General features: G+C 49.4%; 10 protein-coding genes across 10 annotated transcripts; 6 read left to right on the top strand and 4 right to left on the bottom strand.

Annotated features, from left to right (window-relative positions):
- Positions 1–140: 140 nt before the first annotated feature.
- N7481_001010 (uncharacterized protein) lies at positions 141–1,732 on the top strand (the record flags this gene model as incomplete). Its single annotated transcript, XM_057260229.1, has 3 exons — positions 141–239; positions 297–641; positions 701–1,732. Coding segments are annotated over 3 exons (1,476 nt in total), but the record flags the coding sequence as incomplete, so codon positions are not given.
- A 102-nt stretch (positions 1,733–1,834) lies between these two features.
- On the bottom strand, positions 1,835–3,505 carry N7481_001011 (CaiB/BaiF CoA transferase family protein; the record flags this gene model as incomplete). The annotated part of the gene is made up of 6 exons (XM_057260230.1): positions 1,835–2,046; positions 2,100–2,393; positions 2,465–2,969; positions 3,037–3,157; positions 3,225–3,256; positions 3,341–3,505. 6 exons carry the CDS (start codon positions 3,503–3,505, stop codon positions 1,835–1,837), a joined length of 1,329 nt encoding a protein of 442 aa, XP_057128062.1.
- A 398-nt stretch (positions 3,506–3,903) lies between these two features.
- N7481_001012 (3-oxoacid CoA-transferase) lies at positions 3,904–5,619 on the bottom strand (the record flags this gene model as incomplete). Its single annotated transcript, XM_057260231.1, has 4 exons — positions 3,904–4,134; positions 4,197–4,294; positions 4,351–5,277; positions 5,352–5,619. 4 exons carry the CDS (start codon positions 5,617–5,619, stop codon positions 3,904–3,906), a joined length of 1,524 nt encoding a protein of 507 aa, XP_057128063.1.
- A 1,095-nt stretch (positions 5,620–6,714) lies between these two features.
- N7481_001013 (FAD-binding oxidoreductase) lies at positions 6,715–8,890 on the top strand (the record flags this gene model as incomplete). The annotated part of the gene is made up of 8 exons (XM_057260232.1): positions 6,715–6,968; positions 7,033–7,043; positions 7,103–7,258; positions 7,317–7,701; positions 7,772–7,856; positions 7,909–7,947; positions 8,011–8,521; positions 8,553–8,890. 8 exons carry the CDS (start codon positions 6,715–6,717, stop codon positions 8,888–8,890), a joined length of 1,779 nt encoding a protein of 592 aa, XP_057128064.1.
- A 590-nt stretch (positions 8,891–9,480) lies between these two features.
- On the top strand, positions 9,481–10,896 carry N7481_001014 (thiolase family protein; the record flags this gene model as incomplete). The annotated part of the gene is made up of 4 exons (XM_057260233.1): positions 9,481–9,618; positions 9,695–10,329; positions 10,405–10,806; positions 10,857–10,896. 4 exons carry the CDS (start codon positions 9,481–9,483, stop codon positions 10,894–10,896), a joined length of 1,215 nt encoding a protein of 404 aa, XP_057128065.1.
- A 525-nt stretch (positions 10,897–11,421) lies between these two features.
- N7481_001015 (class-II fumarase/aspartase family protein) lies at positions 11,422–12,907 on the top strand (the record flags this gene model as incomplete). The annotated part of the gene is made up of 2 exons (XM_057260234.1): positions 11,422–11,562; positions 11,624–12,907. 2 exons carry the CDS (start codon positions 11,422–11,424, stop codon positions 12,905–12,907), a joined length of 1,425 nt encoding a protein of 474 aa, XP_057128066.1.
- A 532-nt stretch (positions 12,908–13,439) lies between these two features.
- Positions 13,440–15,242, top strand: N7481_001016 (Homogentisate 1-2-dioxygenase; the record flags this gene model as incomplete). Its single annotated transcript, XM_057260235.1, has 5 exons — positions 13,440–13,740; positions 13,799–14,436; positions 14,501–14,855; positions 14,935–15,053; positions 15,114–15,242. 5 exons carry the CDS (start codon positions 13,440–13,442, stop codon positions 15,240–15,242), a joined length of 1,542 nt encoding a protein of 513 aa, XP_057128067.1.
- Positions 15,243–15,824: 582 nt separating this feature from the next.
- On the top strand, positions 15,825–18,784 carry N7481_001017 (transcriptional regulator family: C2H2 zinc finger and Fungal Specific TF; the record flags this gene model as incomplete). The annotated part of the gene is made up of 7 exons (XM_057260236.1): positions 15,825–15,900; positions 15,978–16,032; positions 16,129–17,221; positions 17,274–17,396; positions 17,449–17,499; positions 17,567–17,691; positions 17,743–18,784. The coding sequence occupies 7 exons, from the start codon at positions 15,825–15,827 to the stop codon at positions 18,782–18,784; spliced, it is 2,565 nt and encodes an 854-aa protein (XP_057128068.1).
- Positions 18,785–19,010: 226 nt separating this feature from the next.
- Positions 19,011–19,565, bottom strand: N7481_001018 (peroxiredoxin-like family protein; the record flags this gene model as incomplete). Its single annotated transcript, XM_057260237.1, has 1 exon — positions 19,011–19,565. One exon carries the CDS (start codon positions 19,563–19,565, stop codon positions 19,011–19,013), a length of 555 nt encoding a protein of 184 aa, XP_057128069.1.
- Positions 19,566–20,866: 1,301 nt separating this feature from the next.
- N7481_001019 (copper transporter family protein) lies at positions 20,867–21,616 on the bottom strand (the record flags this gene model as incomplete). Its single annotated transcript, XM_057260238.1, has 3 exons — positions 20,867–20,908; positions 21,034–21,507; positions 21,563–21,616. The coding sequence occupies 3 exons, from the start codon at positions 21,614–21,616 to the stop codon at positions 20,867–20,869; spliced, it is 570 nt and encodes a 189-aa protein (XP_057128070.1).
- Positions 21,617–21,799: the final 183 nt, after the last annotated feature.

Raw genomic sequence — 21,799 nt, forward strand, 5'->3', positions numbered from 1 at the left:
TCGTATCGCTTTCCCTTCTGGGACTTCCAGATTTGCTCGAAGGACGTCCATTAGAAGCCAAAGGTTTTTCGGGAAACCCAATAGTAAACTTGGGATATTCTCAATATGAAGGGACCGCACTGAGCGCTGGTGTAAATCAGTTTCTCGGCATAAGATATGCGGCTCCTCCCGTGGGAAATCTCAGGTTTAGAGCTCCTCAAGATCCACTACGCCAAGATGGCGTGCAAATTGCCAAGGAGGTACGCGTATTATTTGGATGAAATACTATGTTGTGCAACCGCTCATCTGAGTCCTAGTTTGCACCTACATGTATTGGAACAGCTGGGATTCTCAGCGATTCGATAAATGAGGACTGTTTGTACGTCGACGTTTTTGCTCCTAGTAATGCAACTCCGAAGAGCAAACTGCCTGTCTGGTTCTTCATCCAGGGTGGCGGTTATGCTACGAACTCAGATCAAAATTTCAATGGTACCGAAGTCATTACGCGGTCCAATCACAGTATCATCTTTGTACAAATCAACTATCGTGTCGGCGCCTTCGGATTTTTAGCGAGTGAAAAAATCAGGCGGAACGGGGATCTGAATGTTGGGCTTCTCGATCAAACTAAGGCGTTGGAGTGGGCTCGGAAGTACATTTATCTGGTAAGCGTACTCATAATCTAACAGTATTTCTAGTCTAATATGCTAACTGGTCAAATTAGTTTGGTGGAGATCCAAACCATATAGTCATTCACGGCGATTCGGCCGGTGGAGGCTCAATCGCATATCACTTGACAGCCTACGGAGGTCGCGAACGATCATTTGTCGGTGCAATTTCGGAGTCTCCCTTCCTACCTACCCATCGCACAGTCGCGGAGTCCGAATTTCAATTTGACAAATTTGTAAAAGATGCCAATTGTACTGACGATGAAGACGTCATGGAATGTCTGCGTTCTCGAGAGTCCGCCACGCTACAGTCTGCAGATGTGAAATCCGGATTTCCTGGTACAACACAAACTCCTCTATGGTACTTCCTGCCAGTAGTCGATGGCTCCTTCTCGCCAGATCTCCTTTACACTCTCTTTGACCAAGGCAGAGTGAGAAAGGTTCCTGTTATCGTCGGCAATGACAATGATGAAGGAACTGGGTTTACCCCGAATGTCACCACTTCGGCCGAGTTCCTAGCCTTTATTCAAGCCAATTACCCCAAGTTGACCGCAGCCAACCTTGACTTGATTAACCGGACTTATCCTCTTCAAGAGCCTTTTTTGCCCAAGCATGCGCCTTATTTCACCCCAGCTGAACTGGCTTATGGCGAAGCAACTTTTACATGTCCGGGCCTCGAGATTGCATCATCTATGGCAACCCATAACTCTCCAATGAAATCTTGGAGCTATAGGTATAATGTTCTAGAAAGTTCTAAGCAAGCCGCTGGTCTCGGGGTATCACATGTATCTGAGAAACCAGCTATCTTTGGGCCAGGAAATGCGGGATCCTGCGCTGGCTGCTCTTATTTCACCTATAATGCGCCCATGGTTCCAATCGTCATGGATTATTGGATCAGTTTTATTCTGACTCTGGATCCTAATACATATCGCAACCCTGCCGCTCCAGAATGGAAACCTTGGGGATCTAGTGGTAACCAGAGGTTAAAGTTTCAATTGAACTCAACAGAGATGGAGGCCGTTCCTGATGCCCAGTTTCACCGATGCTCGGTTTGGAAGCATCTTTCTACTATTATGGAGCAGAAGTGACGTAGTGGCTCAATGTTCTTAGTGTTCAAGTTTTTGTGATTCTTGACGAAATTGGATTCTATGTGGTTCTATTTCAATATTTTACAATATAACAGATTTTCCTTATGCTATGACTCCTTTGCTCCTCAACTCTTCAATCTTGCCAGAGCCCATTCCAAGAGTGCGATTCAATACCTCGTCGGTATGTTCTCCCAACAAAGGAGGGGGTAAACGAATATTCGGCTCCGCATTCGAGTATTTCACCGGGGGACTGATAACCTTGATGGGTCCACAAGCCGGGTGATCGATGGTCTGAACCATACCCCTTGCACGCACTACAAAAGTCAGCATACCATGAACGCAATTAATAAATCAAGATTTTGCATACCATGTTCGTGATTCATAGTTCCTTGGATATCATTCACAGCGGCATAGGGCAGACCACTACCCTCGAACAGATCCTGCCATTCACGAGTAGTGCGTCTTGTTAATTCAGCCTCGATCAATGGCTCCAACTGAGCACGATTATGCACACGCTCATTATTCGTCACAAAGCGAGGATCGCTCTTCCATTCAGGTTTCCCAATCTTGTCACAAAGAATGCCAAAAAGACGATCATTCGCCCCTCCAACAAAGATATCTCCATCGGCAGTTTTGAACCCTTGATAAGGAACGACAGAAGCTAAAGAAGAAATTGGTCAGTCAACCAGAAACACTGGACACAAGCAAGGGAAAAAGAAATTTGAATCTCACGATGCGCAGTCCCCCACCGACCCGAATCTTTCTTCCCGCTAATAAGCACCGACTCCCCCATATTCGCCAAAGTCGCGACCTGGCAATCACTCAAACACACATCCAAATGCTGGCCCTCGCCCGTATTCGCGCGAGCCAATAATGCAGCCATGATTGAATTACAGGCATATAATCCGGTCGTCAAGTCCGTTACTGCAACACCAACCTTAACAGGCGGTCCATCCCGCGTCCCGGTCAAATGCATCAGTCCAAATTCCGCTTCGACCATCACATCAAAGCCGGGACGGTTGCTGTAGGGTCCTGTCTGTCCGTAGCCAGTGATACTGGTGTAAATAAGACGCGGGTTGATCTTCGACAGAGTTTCGTAGTCTAGGTTGTACTTTTTCAACGAACCGGGGAGGTAATTCTCGACGAGGACGTCGCAGTCGCGGGCAAGTTTGTGCAAGATTTCAACACCTTCAGGGTGGGCGAAGGAAAGACCGAGGGACTTCTTGTTTCGGTTTACCTGTTCATTCTTGTTATTTCAACGGTTCTGTCGCGTTTTGATTTTGATTTTTTTTTCTTTATCTTACTGAGAGGTAATATGCGCTTTCGCCGTTGCCTTTTCTACCATCTTTATATGGGGCATAAGGTGGGCCCCAGGCACGAGTATCATCGCCTCGAACAGGATGCTCGACTTTGATGATTTCCGCCCTGGATACATCAATCAGTACTATTCTTCGCGAACCTCCACCATCAGGGATGTACGGATAATGCATACCCGAGATCGCCCAAGATCTGCGTGCAGTACGGCTATCAACAGTGTCAGCGAACTAGTCAACGGCAATATGGCATACATAGATAGGATCCCTGTATGTAGCTGAGATTTGAACTTACTCCCGCCAGTACTCGACTCATATCCAAAACTTTCACTCCAGCCAATGGCAGCTTCTTACTCTTCTGCGCCGTGGCCAATCCCCGGGAAAGACATGACCCGATCAGGTGAGGGCGGGATGTTGTCCTCGCCACCAAGAATGGGCGTGATAATAAAAGGTAATTCATTATGACAGGGCTCGCAATTCCTGAGAGCAAGCTTGTCTAGTCTGTAATATTTCTATCTCCAAGTTTACCTATTTTAATTGCAAGTGCTCGTGGGGAGCCCCACTGCACAATCTGCAGGTGGGTTCGAATGTTGACCCCACATGAGTTGCCCCAGGGTGCTCGTGGGGTGGATGTCCAGATTGTAGAAGTATTCTGCTGACAATTCTGGGGCATTTCACGTTGAATAGCAAATTTGAATGTTTCCTATGATCTCTTATTGTTTATACTATCCGCAGAAGGAGGAATTGAATTCTTCGAAAGGAAAAAAATGCTCTAATTTTAGTCTAGAACCTTATCGACATGCAAAACAAAAACGTATTCAGAATCCCGAATTTACAATTGGTATATTTCCATCAAATTTACAGCTGCATGGGCTTCAAGTCGGCGGAGACGTTGAAGGGGGCAGCAGTCTTGCTGCGGATCTCCTCGACGGTGACACCCTCGGCGTGCTCAATCAGAGTCAGACCCTCGGAGGTGCTGACGTCGAAGACAGCCAGATCGGTGATAATAGTCGAGACACAGCGGGGGCCGGTCAGGGGGAATGTGCAGTCGGCAAGAATCTTGGGGTTGCCCTTCTTGTCGGTGTGTTCCTGTAGAGTAGAGCGGTTAGTTGGATTTTCTTCTATCAGTCGGGATTAAATTGTAAACATACCATGGTCACGACAACCTTGGTCTTCTCGGGGTTGGCGACCAGATCCATGGCACCACCAACACCCTTGACCTTACCGGGAAGCATGAAGTTGGCCAGATCTATAAAATAATTAGTACAATGCGCATATATTTTGATCAGGAGAGTGGAAACATACCGCCGTACTGGCTGACCTGCAGAGCACCAAGCATAGTAAGATCAATCTTACCAGCGCGGATCATACCGAAACTCTCGTGGGAACCGAACAGGGAAGCACCACGGCCAAGGGTAACAGTCTCCTTGCCGGGGTTGATCAGGTCGGGGTCCTGCTCACCAGGGTTGGGGTAGCCACCCAGACCCAGGATACCGTTCTCAGCCTGCAGGACGACCTCGACACCCTCGGGAAGGTAGGAGGGAGCGATCAGAGGAATACCAATACCGAGGTTGACGTACATGCCATCCTTGAACTCCTTAGCGGCACGCTTGACGATACGCTCACGGCGGGCGGTAGCTTCACCGGAGCCAGCAGCAAGCAGGTCTTCGGGGCTCTTGGCGAAGGTAAGCTTCTCAATCTGGGTGGGCGCGGTGCTCTTGATGACAGCGTCAACGTAGACACCCTGGATGTGAACACTCTCCGGGGCGATCTCGCCGACCTCGACGATCTCATCAACCTCAACAATGGTGTACTTGGCGTTCTTGGCCATGGCCTCGTTGAAGTTGTTCATAGCCTTGCGGAACTGGCAGTTACCGAGCTTGTCGGCCTTGTGCGCGCGAACCAGAGCGTAGTCACCAAAGATCGATTCTTCCATAAGGTATTCCTTGCCGTTAAAAGTGCGAGTTTCCTTGACCTTGGACATTTCTGCCACAGAGCCATCCTTGTTGTACCGAATAGGGAGTTCACCAGTTTGAATGATAGTACCGTAAGCCGCGGGGGTGTAGAAAGCCGGGACACCAGCTGCACCGGCAGCGCACTTCTCAGCGATGGTACCCTGGGGAGTAAGCTCCAGGGTCAGGTCACCGGTGAGATACATCTTCTCGAACACCTTGTTCTCGCCAATGAAAGAGGCGATCATCTTGGTGATCTGCTTGGACTCGAGCAATTGACCTGTCAGGGAATTGCAGGTTAGCCAATGTTTCAATGGCTGCGGAGTTTGACCTCCAATGGCACATTGCACCTACCGAGACCGGCGCCGGGCATGCCAGCGTTGTTGGAAACAACAGTCAGGTCCTTGACCTCTGGACGAGCGTGGACGGCGTTGATCAGGGTGTTAGGGACACCCGAGAAACCGAAACCACCGACCAGCAGGGTCGAAGAACCCTTCATGTTCTTGACAGCCTCCTCTGCGGAGTCACATAGCTTGTTGATGGCGCTCCGAGAAGTTGAGGCAGAGAAGTTCCGCCGCCAGATGGGGCTGAACACCTTGATCGCAGGAACAGGCCGCGCCATGGTGAGTACTACCTTCAGATAAAAATTCCGGGGTAGTGCTTTCTGAACCAGCAGAAAGAAGAAGAAGAAGAGAATGAGAAGAAAAGTAAAGAATAAATTGAATTATCGCGAAAGTAGCTACCCCATCCCCCCATCGGGTTTTCGGCTAGGGACTGAGCCAGACAAGCCGAAAAAACGCTTACCCGGCAGCCACCGCCCAAACTCCCCCACAAGATCGGAGAGGGAGAGCGGCGAGCCCCAAAGGCTTTTGCCGCCATCGGAAGCCGACCCCACAAAGATAGCCGATGGTTAGTCAGATGGCGTGGCCATGCCAATGGGGGAGATGGGGAACGAGGGGTGAATGTGGAGGAGGAAAGATGGCAGCGGGAGAGAGTAAATGGGAATTCTGGCTGACTTATCTGATGACTGTCAACTGTCAACTCGACGCTGGGGGAAACTGAGGAAGTGCGGGTGATTTGCCAACGCGAGGCAAGTGCGACGGGGGACTGCCCGTATGGTAAATATCCCGTAATTCGGGCTGTACATAACACGTATCTTACACGGAATTCCCTTCGGCAACCATTCGGGACTCGACAACAATCTTCGGGACTGATTCCGTCTGACTCTCCGGTGCCCCACATCGCGTGGTTCGCAATGCTGTTGAATGCAATACCAGCAGCTTGAAGAAGAAAAACATACTCCATGTCTAGACATATCACTTCGGATCGTCGCGTCGAGTGGGGCCCGTCCCCTCACGTCTCCGCTCCACCGTGCATATAGCTTCGGCCTGCTGTCACCACGCTATCTGGGGTAAATCCGTAGGCTAACATGTGTTTCAGGAGGATCACTGCCAATGAAGGCTTTTTTCTCCATTCCCACAGACATTGGCAGCTCGTCTAGCAGTAATGTCCAATCACCATGAGAGCCCAGCACCAGTGTGCATGAAAATGAGGGGAAACGCTTATGGCAGGACCGGGGAAGACAAAAGTAGACAATATCCCACTTGAACGAACTACCATACCATAAATTATCGAACAAAGTAAATTTTGAAGAGCCCTATTACCTTGAGAACTCTACCCAGGCACTCTACTATACCCTAGCGCACTCACCGTTACCATGAGTCCGAAAAGCGTATCCCCGACGCCGCTCCTTTCCGAAAAGTACAACGGAATCCCAGCTAGGCTGTTTGACAAGGCCCAAGAAACAAAATCTGCGATCTTCGATATATCCACCAAATCCGAAAACAGTAGGACGAAAGTGGCCCTCCCGCAAGGCATCAATCAAGTCACCTTTCGTACCGCAATTGCAGAACTCCGCGATCGACTAGGAGAAGAACATGTAGAATTTGTGACAAAACTAGATGATGGATGGTATGATCAACCGATACCTCACTTTTTTGTCATGGATATTTACTAACTAAGCGCCATATACTAGGTATATGGAAAGTCAGTAGAAATAACATACCACACTAGGTAACAGTCGCAAAAACATTAACCCTTCACAGACCCAAATACCCACGATGGAATGCATATCTCTGAAGAAAGTGACTTCGTCGCATCCGTGGTAGTTTACCCCAGCAGCACCGAGGAAGTCCAAACAATCGTGCAATGGGCGAACAGCTATCGCATCCCCATTTCCCCGATCTCAATCGGTCGAAACTGTAAGCCTGATGCCCTTTCTATGCCTAGGTGTAATTATATCTCTCTAACAAAGACCAGACGGCTACGGAGGCGCAGCCCCACGCGTCCGCGGGGCAGTCGTACTCGATCTCGGTCGGCGAATGAATCGAATCCTCGACATCAACCCGGACGACTGCACCTGTCTTGTCGAACCGGGCGTGACCTACTTCGCTCTATATGAAGAGATCCAAGCGCGGGGTTTCCAGCACCTTTGGGTAGACGTCCCCGATATTGGAGGCGGGTCGGTCTTGGGAAATGCACTTGATCGTGGAGTCGGGTATACTCCTTATGGAGACCACTGGATGATGCATTGTGGGATGGAGGTTGTGCTTCCAACTGGTGAGGTTATTAGGACTGGCATGGGTGCTTTGCCGGGGAATAATAGCTGGCAGCTTTTCCCTTACGGCTTTGGTCCTACTGCTGAGTATGTGTTACTACTGGTATAATTGGTATCGCTGGGAGAGCATGAGATTCGCTAATCGTCGTTTTTATAGCGGATTGTTCTCTCAATCGAATATGGGAGTCGTGACGAAGATGGGATTTGGATTGATGCCCAATCCTGGTGATCATGAGAGCTATGTGAGATTTTCTCGAGTTTCTGGCTTTGTGCAATGGCTCACGGATTGTCCAGCTTTATACATTCCAACGAGAAGAGGATCTCAGCCAATTGGTAACATGAATTTTATCCTAACCGCAAACATGCCTTCCAAAATAAACTGACCGGCTTGATCAGATTGACATAATCCGACCTCTTAGAATCGCCATGATTCTGGAGAATGTTGCACAGCTCCGCCACATTAGTATGCAAATTGGACTAGAGGGAAGACCCCGAAGCTTCTATTACAACGGGAAAGGGCGTGTCCCAGACTCATTCATCCACGAAGCTGCGCAGAAACTCGCCCACGGCGACTGTACCTGGTTATACTACGGCATGGCCTATGGACCCAAAGAAATCCGGCAGTACAAACTCGACATAATCCACAAGGAATTCATGAAAATCCCCGGCGCCAGACGAATCGACCCTTCCACTCTGCCCGCAGATAACTATTTCTGGGTTCGCGACCGGATTGCCTCCGGCGTACCGGATATCGAAGAGCTACGCTGGGTGAACTGGCACCCCAATGGAGGACACGTTGCCTTCAGCCCTGTATCCCCCGTCCGCGGGAACGACGCGACGGCACTATGGGACATTGCGCAGCAGCGATGCGAAGAGTATAACCTGAGACCTCTTTCCCACCTTTGTCGTGGGTCTTCGCGAGATGCATTTGATTGTAGAGATTGTGTTCAACCGCGACGATCCGGTCATGCGAGATAATGCGCGTGCATGTCTGCGCGGAATGGTTGATGACGCTGCGAAGAGGGGATACGGCGAGTACCGCACCCATCTTGCCTTTATGGATCAGATTGCGGGAACGTATAACTGGAATGACGGCGCATTACTCAAATTCAACGAGAAGATCAAGGATTGTCTGGATCCCAATGGGATCATGGCTCCAGGTAAATCGGGAATCTGGCCCGCGCGGTATCGTGGACGGGGGTGGGAGATGAATGCACAGGACGAGTCCTCTGAAGGAAATGGGGTGAATCCGAGTCCTGGGACGATGAGGCTGTAAGATGAAGCCTTAGCCTGATATCTTTGGTGAGAATGAGTGCATTTTTCGCCGGTTTACGCGTTTGGTAGTGTGCCCCCCCGATCACCCCACATTCGCATGCTTGCTTCTCCACCGATTTCCCACCGATTGCCCATCGATTGCCCATCGATCACCCGCAATTGGCCACCGGTTGTGGCGAAAAGCTACCAAGAAATAAGAAGAAATATATGTACCTTTCCCCCCTAGGTAGATGAAACAACCTGGTTCGGAATAAAATGCCCAACCGCGGTAGCCCATGTAAAATGTAAATTGCCGAAAATCGGGGGAATATACGAGGTGCATGCACGAGGGAGGAGGGGAACAAGTTAAACAAGGACGGGAAGAATGCAGAAGACGATCGCCAAGGGGTGCAAGCGCCCCACAGTCTGGGGAAGGCAGCACCCACTGGCAGCTGGCAACTGGCAGAGCAACTGGGAAGCTCCCCATGCGACTAACGGCCCCATTCGGCACAAATTTATGATCCGTTTCTTTCCTCTTTACATTCCCCTCCCCTCCCTTCTCTCTTCTCCTGTCTCCTGTTTTCAATAATTTATATATTCACTCCCTCCAAAATGCTGAGAAGAACAGCAGGCGAGGTGCTTAAAAGAAGCCCCAATGATGTCGTTGTGCTCTCCGCCGTGCGGAGTCCCATCGCACGGGCGTTCAAGGGCGGATTCAAGGACTCCTACCCAGAGGAGATTCTCATGCAGGTATGCCCATTTCAATTCGCAGGGTTGGCTCCGTTGTTGAAATTGAATTGCCTCCTAACAATTTATCCCATCACAGGTCATGCAAGCCGCAGTGACACGAGCGAATATCCAAGCCAGCCAGGTAAATGATGTGATGATTGGCAATGTCCTCGCAGAGCTGGGCTTCGCGAAGACCGGTCGCATGGCGCTCAATGCGGCGGGTTTCCCTAATTCGACCACTTTCCACACCGTGAATCGCCAGTGCTCGAGCAGTCTGCAGGCTATCACGCATATCTCGCATTCGATTCTGGCGGGTCAAATTGATGTTGGACTTGGCGGTGGGGTGGAGAGTATGTCGCGGAATTATGCGACTCGGGGAATTCCCGTCGATGTATCTCCGACTCTGAGGGAATCATCGGTAAAAGATGCGCGGGACTGCTTGCTGCCTATGTTGCAGACTTCGGAGAATGTTGCGTCGCGCTATGGAATTAGTCGGAGGGAGCAGGATGAGTTTGCTGCAGAGAGTCAGCGACGAGCGAGCGAGGCTCAAAAGTCGGGGCGTTTCAAGGCGGAGCTGGTGCCCGTTACGGTGCGGTCTGTCAGTGAGGGAATTGACGAGGAGACTATTTCGGTGGTTGATCGTGATGAGGGTGTGAGGCATACAGTCACGGCGGAAAAATTGGCGACTCTTAATCCGGTGCTGGAGAATGGATATAGTACTGCTGGTAACTCGTAAGTTGGGGAGCGGAGGGAAACCCTTGCATTCCACATCCTTTTGAGATGTATGCTCACTTCAGGCAATCACAGGTCGCAAATCTCCGATGGTGCTTCCAGTACCATTCTCGCCCGTCGATCGTGGGCCGACGCTCACGGTTTAAAGCCCATCGCTCGATTCGCCGGCACTCAAGTGGCAGGCTGCGCACCAGATGAGATGGGCATCGGGCCTATCTTTGCCATTCAAAACTTGTACAAGTACCTTGGTATTGAAAATAAGGATGTGGACATCGTCGAGATGAATGAGGCATTTGCAAGCCAGTCCATCTACTGTCTTCGCGAGCTAGGTCTCGATATGGACAAGGTCAATCCTAACGGCGGCGCTATTGCCCTGGGACATCCGGTTGCAGCAACCGGTGCCCGACAGGTCGCCACGCTTCTGGCCGAGCTGCAACGATCAGATAAGGAGATGGGCATCGTGAGCATGTGTGCAAGGTAAGATCTATCCATCAAGTTCGATGAGTTCAACTGCTAACTGTTGACAGCACCGGTATGGGTGTCGCATCCCTTTTTATTCGAGAATAGATACACTACTAGATCGGACTAGATCAAACTTGAAGTTCTTCGGAGTGTAAATAGCACAGGTCATGAATATATCTAACTATTAGTATCTTGGTTTCATGATGTTCTCATAGTAGTAGTACCAGAATGATTTCAATGTGAGATTTTAGGCATTCTCGGTGTAGTACGGATTCTGGGCAACTTTCAAGTTCTGCTTTTCTACCATTCTCTCAGTAAAATAGCTACTAGGTATAATTCAACTCACTTTAGCTGGAAGCTCAACCTCCCAGTCCCCTTTCAAGTTCAAGTTGGAACCTGGAGTTGACTTCGGAATAGCCTCTTCCACCAGCCCCACATGCAGCCACCAGATTGAATGTGGGGCCTGGCTTCGAGGAACATTGTGGAGCGCAGACCGCATAACACCCGTCTGGATAGTACTATCCATTCAGACTCGTCCAATTGCAAAGCTATACATAATTGAAGCTGTCGTTGTTAATACCTCTTCTTTAAGTGTCAGTTGCAAGGAATAACAACTCCATCGCCATGTCAATGTTCTTGCGTCTGTCGCGGGTGAACGCTCGCCCGGCAGTCTCGGTAACCTTCACCAGTGGGCGCCGATTAATCGGATCAGTCAGTGCAATTGATTCGAGCATTTTCCGAACTCTGTTTGGTACAGATGAAATTCGCAAGGTATGCTTCTACTTTTTAACGCATGATGCCAGGACACCTCTCTTACTCGTTGTGATTCTAGGTCTTCGACGACGAAGCTTATATCCGACGATGTGTTGACGCCGAAGCTGCCCTAGCACGAGCGCAATCCCAATGCGATGTCATTCCACCCAAGATTGGAGCGATGGTCACGCAGCGTGTACAAGAATCCAGCCTCGATTTTGATCGCCTACGCCACGAAACCGAAATCGTGGGCTACCCCATTCTACCTTTGGTTCGCCAGCTCTCGGCTATCTGTGGCGACGAGGCTGGCAAGTATGTACACTGGGGCGCGACGACACAGGATATCATGGATTTAGCAAGCGTGCTCCAAATGAAAGAGGGACTCGACATCATTGAGAGATTGCTCAAAGATGTCATCAAGACGCTGCGTCTGCTTTCGGAGAAATATAAGGATACCCCTATGGCTGGCCGCACGCACTTGCAGCACGCATTGCCGGTGACCTTCGGATATAAGTGCGCCGTGTGGCTATCTGGGTTCCAGCGACATCTGGACAGACTGACGCAGCTTCGTGATCGGACTTTACTCGTGCAGTTTGGCGGTGCAGCGGGTTCGCTCGCGTCGCTGGGTTCTGGCGATGATGGACTTCGGGTGCGAAAGGCGTTGGCCAAGGAACTTGGTTTATCTAATCCTTCGATCACATGGCACGTTGCTCGAGACGGTGTGGCTGAAATTACCAACTTCCTCGCGTTGATGGGAGGTTCTATGGGGAAGTTGGCTTTGGATATCATTATGATGTCGTCCAATGAGTTGGGTGAGGTATCTGAGCCTTTCGTGCCACACCGTGGTGCGTCGTCTACCATGCCGCAGAAGCGTAACCCCATCTCGAGTGAGGTTATTCTGGCTGCATCTAAGATCCTGCGATCGAATGCAGGTCTAGTTCTTGATGGAATGGTGGCCGACTTTGAACGCGCTTCGGGACCTTGGCATCTCGAGTGGGTTGCTGTGCCAGAGAGCTTTGTTATTGCCGTTGGGGCTTTGTCGCAGACTCATTTCGCACTTTCGGGTCTATCTGTCAATAGCAAGCAGATGCTCGAGAACCTCCACTCTACGAAAGGGTTGATTGTGGCGGAGGCCGTGATGATGGGTATGGCGCCGCATGTGGGTCGTCAACGGGCTCATGATATTGTCTACGAGGCCTGCCGGGAAAGTATTGAGCAGGGAGGGTCGTTATTGGACTGTCTCCTGGAGAAGGAAGAGGTTACATCGAAAATGAGCCAGCAGCGACTCAGTGAGCTTTGTGACCCAGTTAATTATCTGGGCGCATCATCGAGGATGGTGGATGATGTTTTAGCTCTTGATTAGATTCAGTTCTCAAGTAAATAGCCGCGAAAAGTCTGTTTATAGCTGTACATACAAATGCATAGTTCCCTTACATGTCTACCATGTCTCAGTCATTTCAGCTTCTCCTCGACCATGTTAATCTTACCTCACATCCGCATTGCTCTCATCACCACCTACGGCTTTGGAGGTGGTGCTTGTCTGCTCCACATCCACATGGCCCCGCAAGAAATAACCAAAACAAAATTAAGATTCAAGAAAAGATAGTTCCCGATGGGTCCATAGCTAAACCCGGGGCTTTCACAAGGCCATAAGGTCTATGTGGGTCCTGGTATGTGGGAGCATCTATTTACACAGCACAAGATGATGAAAGAGCTCCATATGGGTCTCCTTCTCAGTGATTACATACCCACAGGGTGATACACCCCTTGAAAAATATTTCAGCATAAGGAAACCTTTCGTCTTCAATAGACTACCATCATTATATTTTCAAACTTGGGTATCTCTATCTCAAATCTTTGATCTCAACATCAATCTCAGCTCGATATCTGCCAAAATGCTTTCTCCGCCCGTCAAGGAGAGACACCCAGTCAAGGACCTCCAAAAGGTCTTTCACTACACAGATACCATGACTCGCAAGCCTACGAGAGACAATGACCCATACGAATATCAGGCTGGCTTCGGTAATCGCCACCAATCTGAAGTGATTCCCGGGACACTGCCGGCAGGACAGAACAATCCCCAGGAACCGCGTTTTGGTCTATACACTGAAGGAATCACATATTCTGCATTCGCAGCTCCTCGACACGCCAACTTCAGCACCTACATGTATCGGGTGCGACCTGCAGCAGCTCATAGTGAGTAAATTCGAGTCTGGTGGGCTGAAGTTCATATCCTAACTGATCTGCTCTATAGATGGCTATAAGGCCAACATCCCCCACAAATCCGATATCGAAAATTGTTTCCTCACTTTGAATCCAAAGGTTGCCACACTGGCCGAACAAGGCGAATGGGCCCCCTTTCCATTGCCCGGTGACGACGAAAAGATTGATTTCATTGACGGACTACACACCCTCGGAGGAAGCGGTGATCCCAACCTCCGCGAGGGCATTGCACTCTATGTTTACATGATAAATGCTGACATGGACCACCGTGCATTCTGTAACACCGATGGCGACTTCTTGATTGTCGCTCAACTGGGTAACCTGGACATTCAGACCGAACTTGGCAAGCTTTTCCTGCAACCCGGCGAGATCTGTGTGGTTCCGCGAGGCATCCGATTCTCGATTCGGCTGGGCCCTGGCTATAGCGTTGCTCGGGGGTATATCACAGAAGTTTGGGGTTCACGGTGGGATTTGCCTGATCTGGGTCCCATTGGAGGACATGGGCTTGCCAACCCGCGTGATTTCTTGCACCCAATCGCATACATTGACGATAATCTACATGAGGACTGGGCAATTGTGAATAAAGCAAATGGGTTGTATCATGCTATTGAGCAAGATCATAGTCCGTTTGATTTGGTTGCTTGGCATGGCAATGTTGTCCCGTACAAAGTGAGTCCACAAGACCCGTATCTACTAGTTAGTTGGCTGGCACTGACATGACTTTCTTTCACAGTACGATCTGACAAAGTTTTCTTCTCAAAATGCCACTTCGATCGATCACACCGACCCCTCTGTGAATTGCGTGTTGACTGCCGCCTCTCGCGATCCGAATAATCCGCTGGCGGATTTCCTATGGTTCGGGCCGCGCTGGGATGTAGCCTCCAACACGTTCCGACTACCCTATTTCCACCGCAACTCGGCTACTGAGTTCCTGGCCTCGTTATATGGAAATGGATTGGGTCGTTCGGATGACTTCCTGCCTGGTGGAGGTAGTGTGGAGATCAGCCATACTCCCCATGGAAACTTCAGTGAAGACTACGTGTATGAGATGCGGAACCAGGTGAATGAGCCCCGGAAGATTCTTGAAAGTGAGTATAGCCCTAACCCTCCCCATGGGAGTTTATGTTCCAAAATTATTAGATAGGGGCACGGGCTGACCAAAGTTAGACCAAATGACTATCATGATTGAGAGCAGTCGGTCGTTCTTGTTCACTGAATATGCCCGCACTGGATGCGGTACATTCAAGGATCAGGGTACCGACCCCAAGGTGTGGGATGCTTTGCCAGTAAGTTTCAAGTTGTTGCCAGTGTATCTTTTGGGGGCTTGTTATTGATTCTTCTTGTAGGACAAATTCTCAGCATATCCGAATATTCAGAAGATCCTGCAGCATGCCAAGGAGGACAAGGAGGCTCGCAAGCGGCGGCTGGAGACCTTTTATGATGACGATCAGCTGGCGGAGTTGGCTCGCCAGTAGATCGATAGTTCTAACTTGGAAGTAGTGATTCACTATCGTTGTGATGATATGTTCAAGCGTGTCGGTACTTGCAGGGATGGTCAACTGCCGGTCAATGGGGTGGTTGGTGGGAGACGATAGGCTTCACCCAATTCAATCATTTCACATTTGTTGTGTTTGCTTATTTCACCGTAAACCTATAAATCCCATTGGATGCAATCACGACGCAAACCATTCCCATCTGCTCCAAAATCAACAGTGGGCCACCCCTATGTAGGGTTCGGAGCTGTTGCCTTCTCCCCACGGGGAATCCGGTGGCTTGTCATCAGGGGCCAATGCGACAATCCCAGACACGAGTCATGGGCTACCATTCGTAGAGCGCAGTGGAACTGGGGCCCTGCGGTATATCCTCGGTAGAATTTGCCTCGAGCTGAAAGACCAGTTAAAATGAAGGTCAAAGGAGAGTCGTCACGATCGGCTTAACCCCGGGCTGACTAACACCTTCTCCCCTCTTTCCCCGAAGGGCAGCCCCGACACACTCGCGCTCTCTCTCAGAGAATCATGTCTCCTTCGTGATGCCGTCGCTGATTTGCGAGCTCCATCATGGTCCTCCGAAAGTGCACCATTTGCGATCGTCGCTTCAAGAAGACTGAGCATTTCAAACGCCATGAGCGGTCACGTCAGTCCCGGTCCCGGCCCTCACGCAGAAATTGGACGACCGCGCATGAAGCGAATCTCTAACATACTCTACATTAGACACCAAGGAACGCCCCTACGAGTGTAATGTCTGTCATAAAAGGTTTTCGCGAAGGTAAGCATGCACCGGGGGTGCTTGAATTTTACCAATTTGATCTGCGCCCCACATCTGCTATGAACTGCCGTCGATAACAATCTAACGCGCACACAGCGACGTTCTAAGTCGTCATGCCAAAGGTCATAACCAAGGTGCTGCGCCAAATGCTGCAGCCAAAACAAAAGATGCCGCGACGACAGAGGCCCATGACCGACGCCAGTCTGCAATATTAGGGATGTCTCCGATGGTACCGGGCCCGGAAAATGGCACCCAGATGTTGCCCAGTATTGGGCCCGAAGCGCATCAATTCCCTCCTAACATGACGCCCCGAGACGTGAATCTCTCAGTAACCGGAATCCCGCCATCCTCATTAGATTTTCTGGCGGACATCTCAGCCCACCACAGCCGAACCGACCCAGAGATGAACACAATGATGATCGATGAACAGCAGCCTTATTTCGGCTGGAACGAGACCACGCCTACAGCCCAGTCCCAGCGAAATAACAGCTTAGCGTTTGATGCGGGATCGAGTGATTTGTTACAGATGTGGCTTGAGCCGCGTACCGATGCCGGATCGAATCATGGATCCCTCGATTTCACAAACGGCCATCTCCCGTTAATTGGCGACAACGTGGTGCTCACCCCGGACCAACAACATCGCCAATCTGTTGACGGCGCCAAACCTAGCGGTGATAACATTCCCAACGAACGCTTTGCCAAGGTTCAACGGTGCTGGCTTGCTCCACCAAATCATACAGGTCGCATTATGAACAGTCTCTGGCGCGATGTCGTGTACACGGACGTGGACAACGTATTTTCTATCAGCTCGGCGCTATCTCAGAACAATATCCCACTTGCTCAAGGATCCAGATGCGGCATTGATGAAGAGTGTAGACGCAGGCTTCAGGCTGTTATTGGCCAAACTATGTTCTCTTTTCCCCACATGCAACATCCACACAACGGTGCTGCTTCTCCAGCAACGACGGGCTCGTCTTCGAATTTCTTCCCTCAATTTCCTCCTGCTGAGATTCTAGACATGGCACTTGATCTCTATTTCCGCACTTTTCACCCACTTGTGCCGTTTGTACACCTTCCTACATTCTCCGCTAAGACGACCCGCCCACTATTACTTTATGTCATGTGCCTCATCGGAATGATGTTACTTGGTACTAAAGGAACCGCCAGTTTTGTCTCGAGAGATTTTTCGGTAAGAAGCATTCTCAAAATGGTTATCTCGCAGCTATTAATGATACTGCTAGAATATGCTTGAAAGGGTCACTGCCGATCTAACAAAATGTACCATGGGCGTTGAATCGCCTTCTAGTACTATGTCTATTTTCGCAACGGCATTTCTTTTCCTGAATCTTGCTGTATTAACAGGTGTATGGATATCTTCCCTCATGTCAGGGAATATTTATACTAACACATTCACAGGACAAGACACATTTAGAAAAGTGCCAAATGCTTTATGTTAACTTGATGTCGGTAAGTAATCGGTTTCCCGATCCCCCCCTCCCCCCCCTTCAAGTATGGGCAACTAACCCGATGCTAGATTACCCAAAGACATGGGCTTTTTGCGGCCACGGAAGGTCAAATCCTAGACATGAGTCTTTTCGAGGCCGTACCCGATATTGAGATGCGATGGAAGGCATGGAGCAAGGTTGAGTCTACCAAGAGGTGAGACACTATTCGTTTACCACATAGCCAGCATCTAATATCTATAAACAGGGTCATCATCGGTCTCCTTCTTTTGGACTCCTGGTATTCTTCGCTCCTTTCAACAAGTCCGATAGTCGTTCCAGACTCAATCCAAATCATCATGCCCTGCAATGAATCCCTCTTCCGCGCACACTCATCGATACGATGGACCCAGCTGATCCGCAGCGGGAAAAGGATACTGATGCCAACGGTGCTGGCGCCGTCAGAAAACATCAATATTCCAGCAATCGAAGGTCCCACCGACGAATTATCGATCCAAGCAGTCTTAGCCATGGTCCAACTGCGCCAGTCAGAGGCCTATCACCGCCTACTTTCCAATCGCGCAAGTTACCCCTTCGCTCCCTGTCATACATATGCAATGGACGGCCGAGCCAGGTGCCTTCCATCTCTTCAGTTCCAAATTATCAGTAACTATCGCGAGTACATGGAGAAAATGAACCCCAATGCGCTTGTTATGTGGCATCATATGTGCATGATGCTTACTGCCGACATTCAAATCTTTGAATTCGCTGCTGGTCGAGCCGGGCCGGCCCCAGCTCGAAAGGCGCTCGACGATATAGCTGAGTGGTCCCAGACACCTGCTGCCAGACGAGCGTGCCTTCACGCCGCTCATATCTACAAGTCCATGACTAATCGGAAAGCTTCCGATCATCCTACATTTCACTCAATCCTATCGCTATTCTCCGCGGCGCTTGTCCTGGGCCTGTATACCTTTATGGTTCCCAATTCTGCGAATGTTTCATCCACTATAGGGTCCATTGAATTAATGGACGACATTGATTGGCAGCAAGTTGGAACAGAGGGCTTCACGAGTTTCATGGAGCCACGGGGAAGTCAGTCATTTTCACCGACTGATGATCCCGCTGTCAACTTCATCCGCAACGGCGCGACAATTTACCTTCGGGGTGTCCCTTTTCAAGGTGGGTATCAATCTGCTCGTCGGATCCTTCTTGATTACGCTGGCCTTCTCAAAGACTCGGGTAAATGGAGTGTAAAGAAATTTTCTTACGTACTACACATTATGAGCGATGTACTTATGGATGTGGAGTGATTTGGATGCCCTTGATTTTGGCTCTGTATTACTTTGTACACTATTATAGGGAAGCGTGTGGGTGGAACAATAAATCTTTATACATACTATTAACCGCTGGAATTCTGATCAGTCCGAATAGTACGCTGAGATATACGCTCGATAACTCCGACTATACTAAACACCTCATAAGAAGAAAATAAGAGAGAAACAGGCCCTTCTAAACAATCTTGCAACAAACACAACATCAAGGATTTTCAACCTCATTTTGTGCTTCTTGTCGTTTGATGCCATCCTCCTCCTTAGATTCAACTTGCGCACTAGCCTGGACCTGCGGTGCGTCCTCCGCATCCTCCGGGACTGCCACTGGCACTTCACCCCCTTTGCGATTATAATCCGTTTTCAAAATATCCATCAACCGATCTGCTGTAAGATGATCGTTTGACGCCTCCATCCGATGCGCATATCTCAACTTCCCATCAACAAAAATCCACTCCCCACCCTGCTGATCCCAGTTTCCACCCTTCAAACCCGCCAAACCACGCTTCCAAATTTGCTTCATACACTTTGCGAACGAACTTCTAAGCGAGAGCTCTGCATAAGGCGGTGGATCGGTGAATGCAGTCGTCCGGTTCATTTGTAGCTTATCGTATATCTTCCCTGACGGGTCGGAGTAGATGGGAAATTCGTCGGTCGTTTCTTCCATGTATGGTATGATCATGGAATGGTCACCGCATCCGATGATAATGACTTGGGCAGGTCGAGCGTCGGGTGGAACTGTGTCTAGGAGGTTCTGGTGCATTTTACCCGCGAGGTTTCGGACGTAGTCTTGATCGTAGATGCAGAAAAAGTGGCGGACTAGGGGGGGGAGCATTCCGTTAGTTTTGTTTATTTAGTTCTATAGGCGGTCTCGGAATGGGGTAGCATCATCGTGGGTTCTCACCAAAGATCACGATCGTGGTGATTGAATCGCCTTTTCCTGCTACCAGTTCACCGAAGCGTACAGTGTCGCCACTCTGTGTCTCGAGTTCGATTTCATAGGCTTGGTGTAGGGCATCATCGTCGGGGAATGTGGGCCAGTCCGAGAGAGGTGTCCGGGTCAGTCATATTTGCCCCGGTATTCTCATTCATCTTTTGCACGATGGGCATTGTTGGAGTTTTGGGTTATTGCAGTTCCTCACTTTCTTTCTACTAGCGGGTCTTCTCGTTGTCAGTTTCCGCCACTATCATTGCATTCGAAAGTTTCGAGAATGTCATGACATCATGACAACCACATATAATCAGGGGCGGCGAATGAGGGCTTATGTGAGGTAAACTGATCAATATTAAACTTGATTTAAGATAGTTTGGGTCTAGGCGTTCTTTTAACGAGATGGTTCGTTGGATTTCGCGCCCTTCCATAAACCGTTACTACGGGGAATTGAAATTGAATTCATTGTCGATTTACATCGTACTACTACAAACGACCAATTATATCAGCAATTCTCCCATTCTTCCTCATCATCGCTTATATCAGTGAGCGATTTCCAAAAGAATTCTCGCAAATTCTCAAGTCTTGGCTTCGTGGGGCGTAGCGTGTTCCCCGAACTGATGCAATTCGATTTTCTCCGCACTCCTGTAGACGGAATGATTTCTCGGACTCTATCATTGGATCTAGGGACCCGACAACATTCAAGATCGGTGTCTGCAATGTTAACTCGTACATGGGGGTGTATATTGGGTTTGCTAATATGAACCTGGTAAAGCAAATGGCAACTTGAAATCCCCAAGGTGCGTGCTAGATGAAACAATAAATATATTAGCTCTATACCTGAAGCTGAGGATTGAAACATCGGGGTCTGGGTCTCTTATGCTCGATCGAAAATCCAAAGCTGACTCTTTCTTCTCCAGAAGGGAGGCTGTAAGAGCCGCTAAGGTTAGTTCGCAATGAGCATATTATATAGCTCAAGTTATTAGTTATCTACCAGTACTATTCATCTATTATCATCATGTGGCGCTTTTTGACAGGAATATACTAGTAGTAGGATTTTCGCTCAGTCTTCCAAGTTTGGTTGCACATGTATCACATAACCAATGCACAGGTGATGACAGAAGAATTGTCTACTATGCAAGCTTGAACTCAATATACATGAACATGGTCGCTAGCTGCGAGGTTCCGAATCAGAAGCCGGGGTATAATGAAGAGAATATGAGATTCGTAACGCTCGTTTATAGACATATGCTATATTTGATCTTAACTCATAAGCCTGTAGCCATCAGCCACAGCATACCGTAGTTTCCTCGACACCTTTGGCCTCTTCCCGGATCGAATTGAGGTCGATCTGCACCACCATCCAATCACACAAGAATTTGCCAAGTCCCGCTCCGATGAAGATGCAAATGATCACGTAGACGTTGAAATACATGGCAAGCAGCATCACGATATAGGCGCCTCCAAAGGTCAAAGCATGAATCAGCGCCCGCGCCAATTGCTGCAAGGGGGTCACACGAAAGCGAATCGCGCGCCCGGTCATGGTGGATTTATCGACGCAATTCGCGACGAATGCGGCCTTTTGCGCCACCGCTTGGCGCTCGAACTGGCGCGTCAAGAAATTATCGTACTCCTTGCCAATCCGCCGGAAGGCTTCCACAAGCACCACAAGAAGGATCACACCAATACATGTCGCAGAAAACATGCCATTATTTTGAATCTGCCATCCCTCAGAAAGAAAGCAAGCATCGATGGTGTACCAATTGAAGAGCATCTGCAATTGCGTGAGTTGGTGGAGTCAGCCAAGACAGCCGAACCTTGGCACTCACGGAAATTTTGCACTCATTGCTCGAGCTGCTCGAGCTCATATCCATGCCGTGCATGGTGGATTGGCCTGTTCAGAGGGGAATCGTAGGAGTAGGAAAGTGTCTAATGTTGGTGTAGACTCATGGAACCATCGCGGAGGTCGTCGTGGCTTATATGACATGGCCGGAAGCTCTACCCCCCACAGCGGAGATTTCCCCGAGTGGAAACAAATGCGGTTTATTCTGCTCAAATGTTCTCGT

The sequence above is a fragment of the Penicillium waksmanii genome, assembly GCF_028829765.1.
Source record: "Penicillium waksmanii strain IBT 27052 chromosome Unknown utg000001l:1.0-4852451.0:1.0-4856178.0, whole genome shotgun sequence".
Classification (NCBI taxonomy): domain Eukaryota; kingdom Fungi; phylum Ascomycota; class Eurotiomycetes; order Eurotiales; family Aspergillaceae; genus Penicillium; species Penicillium waksmanii.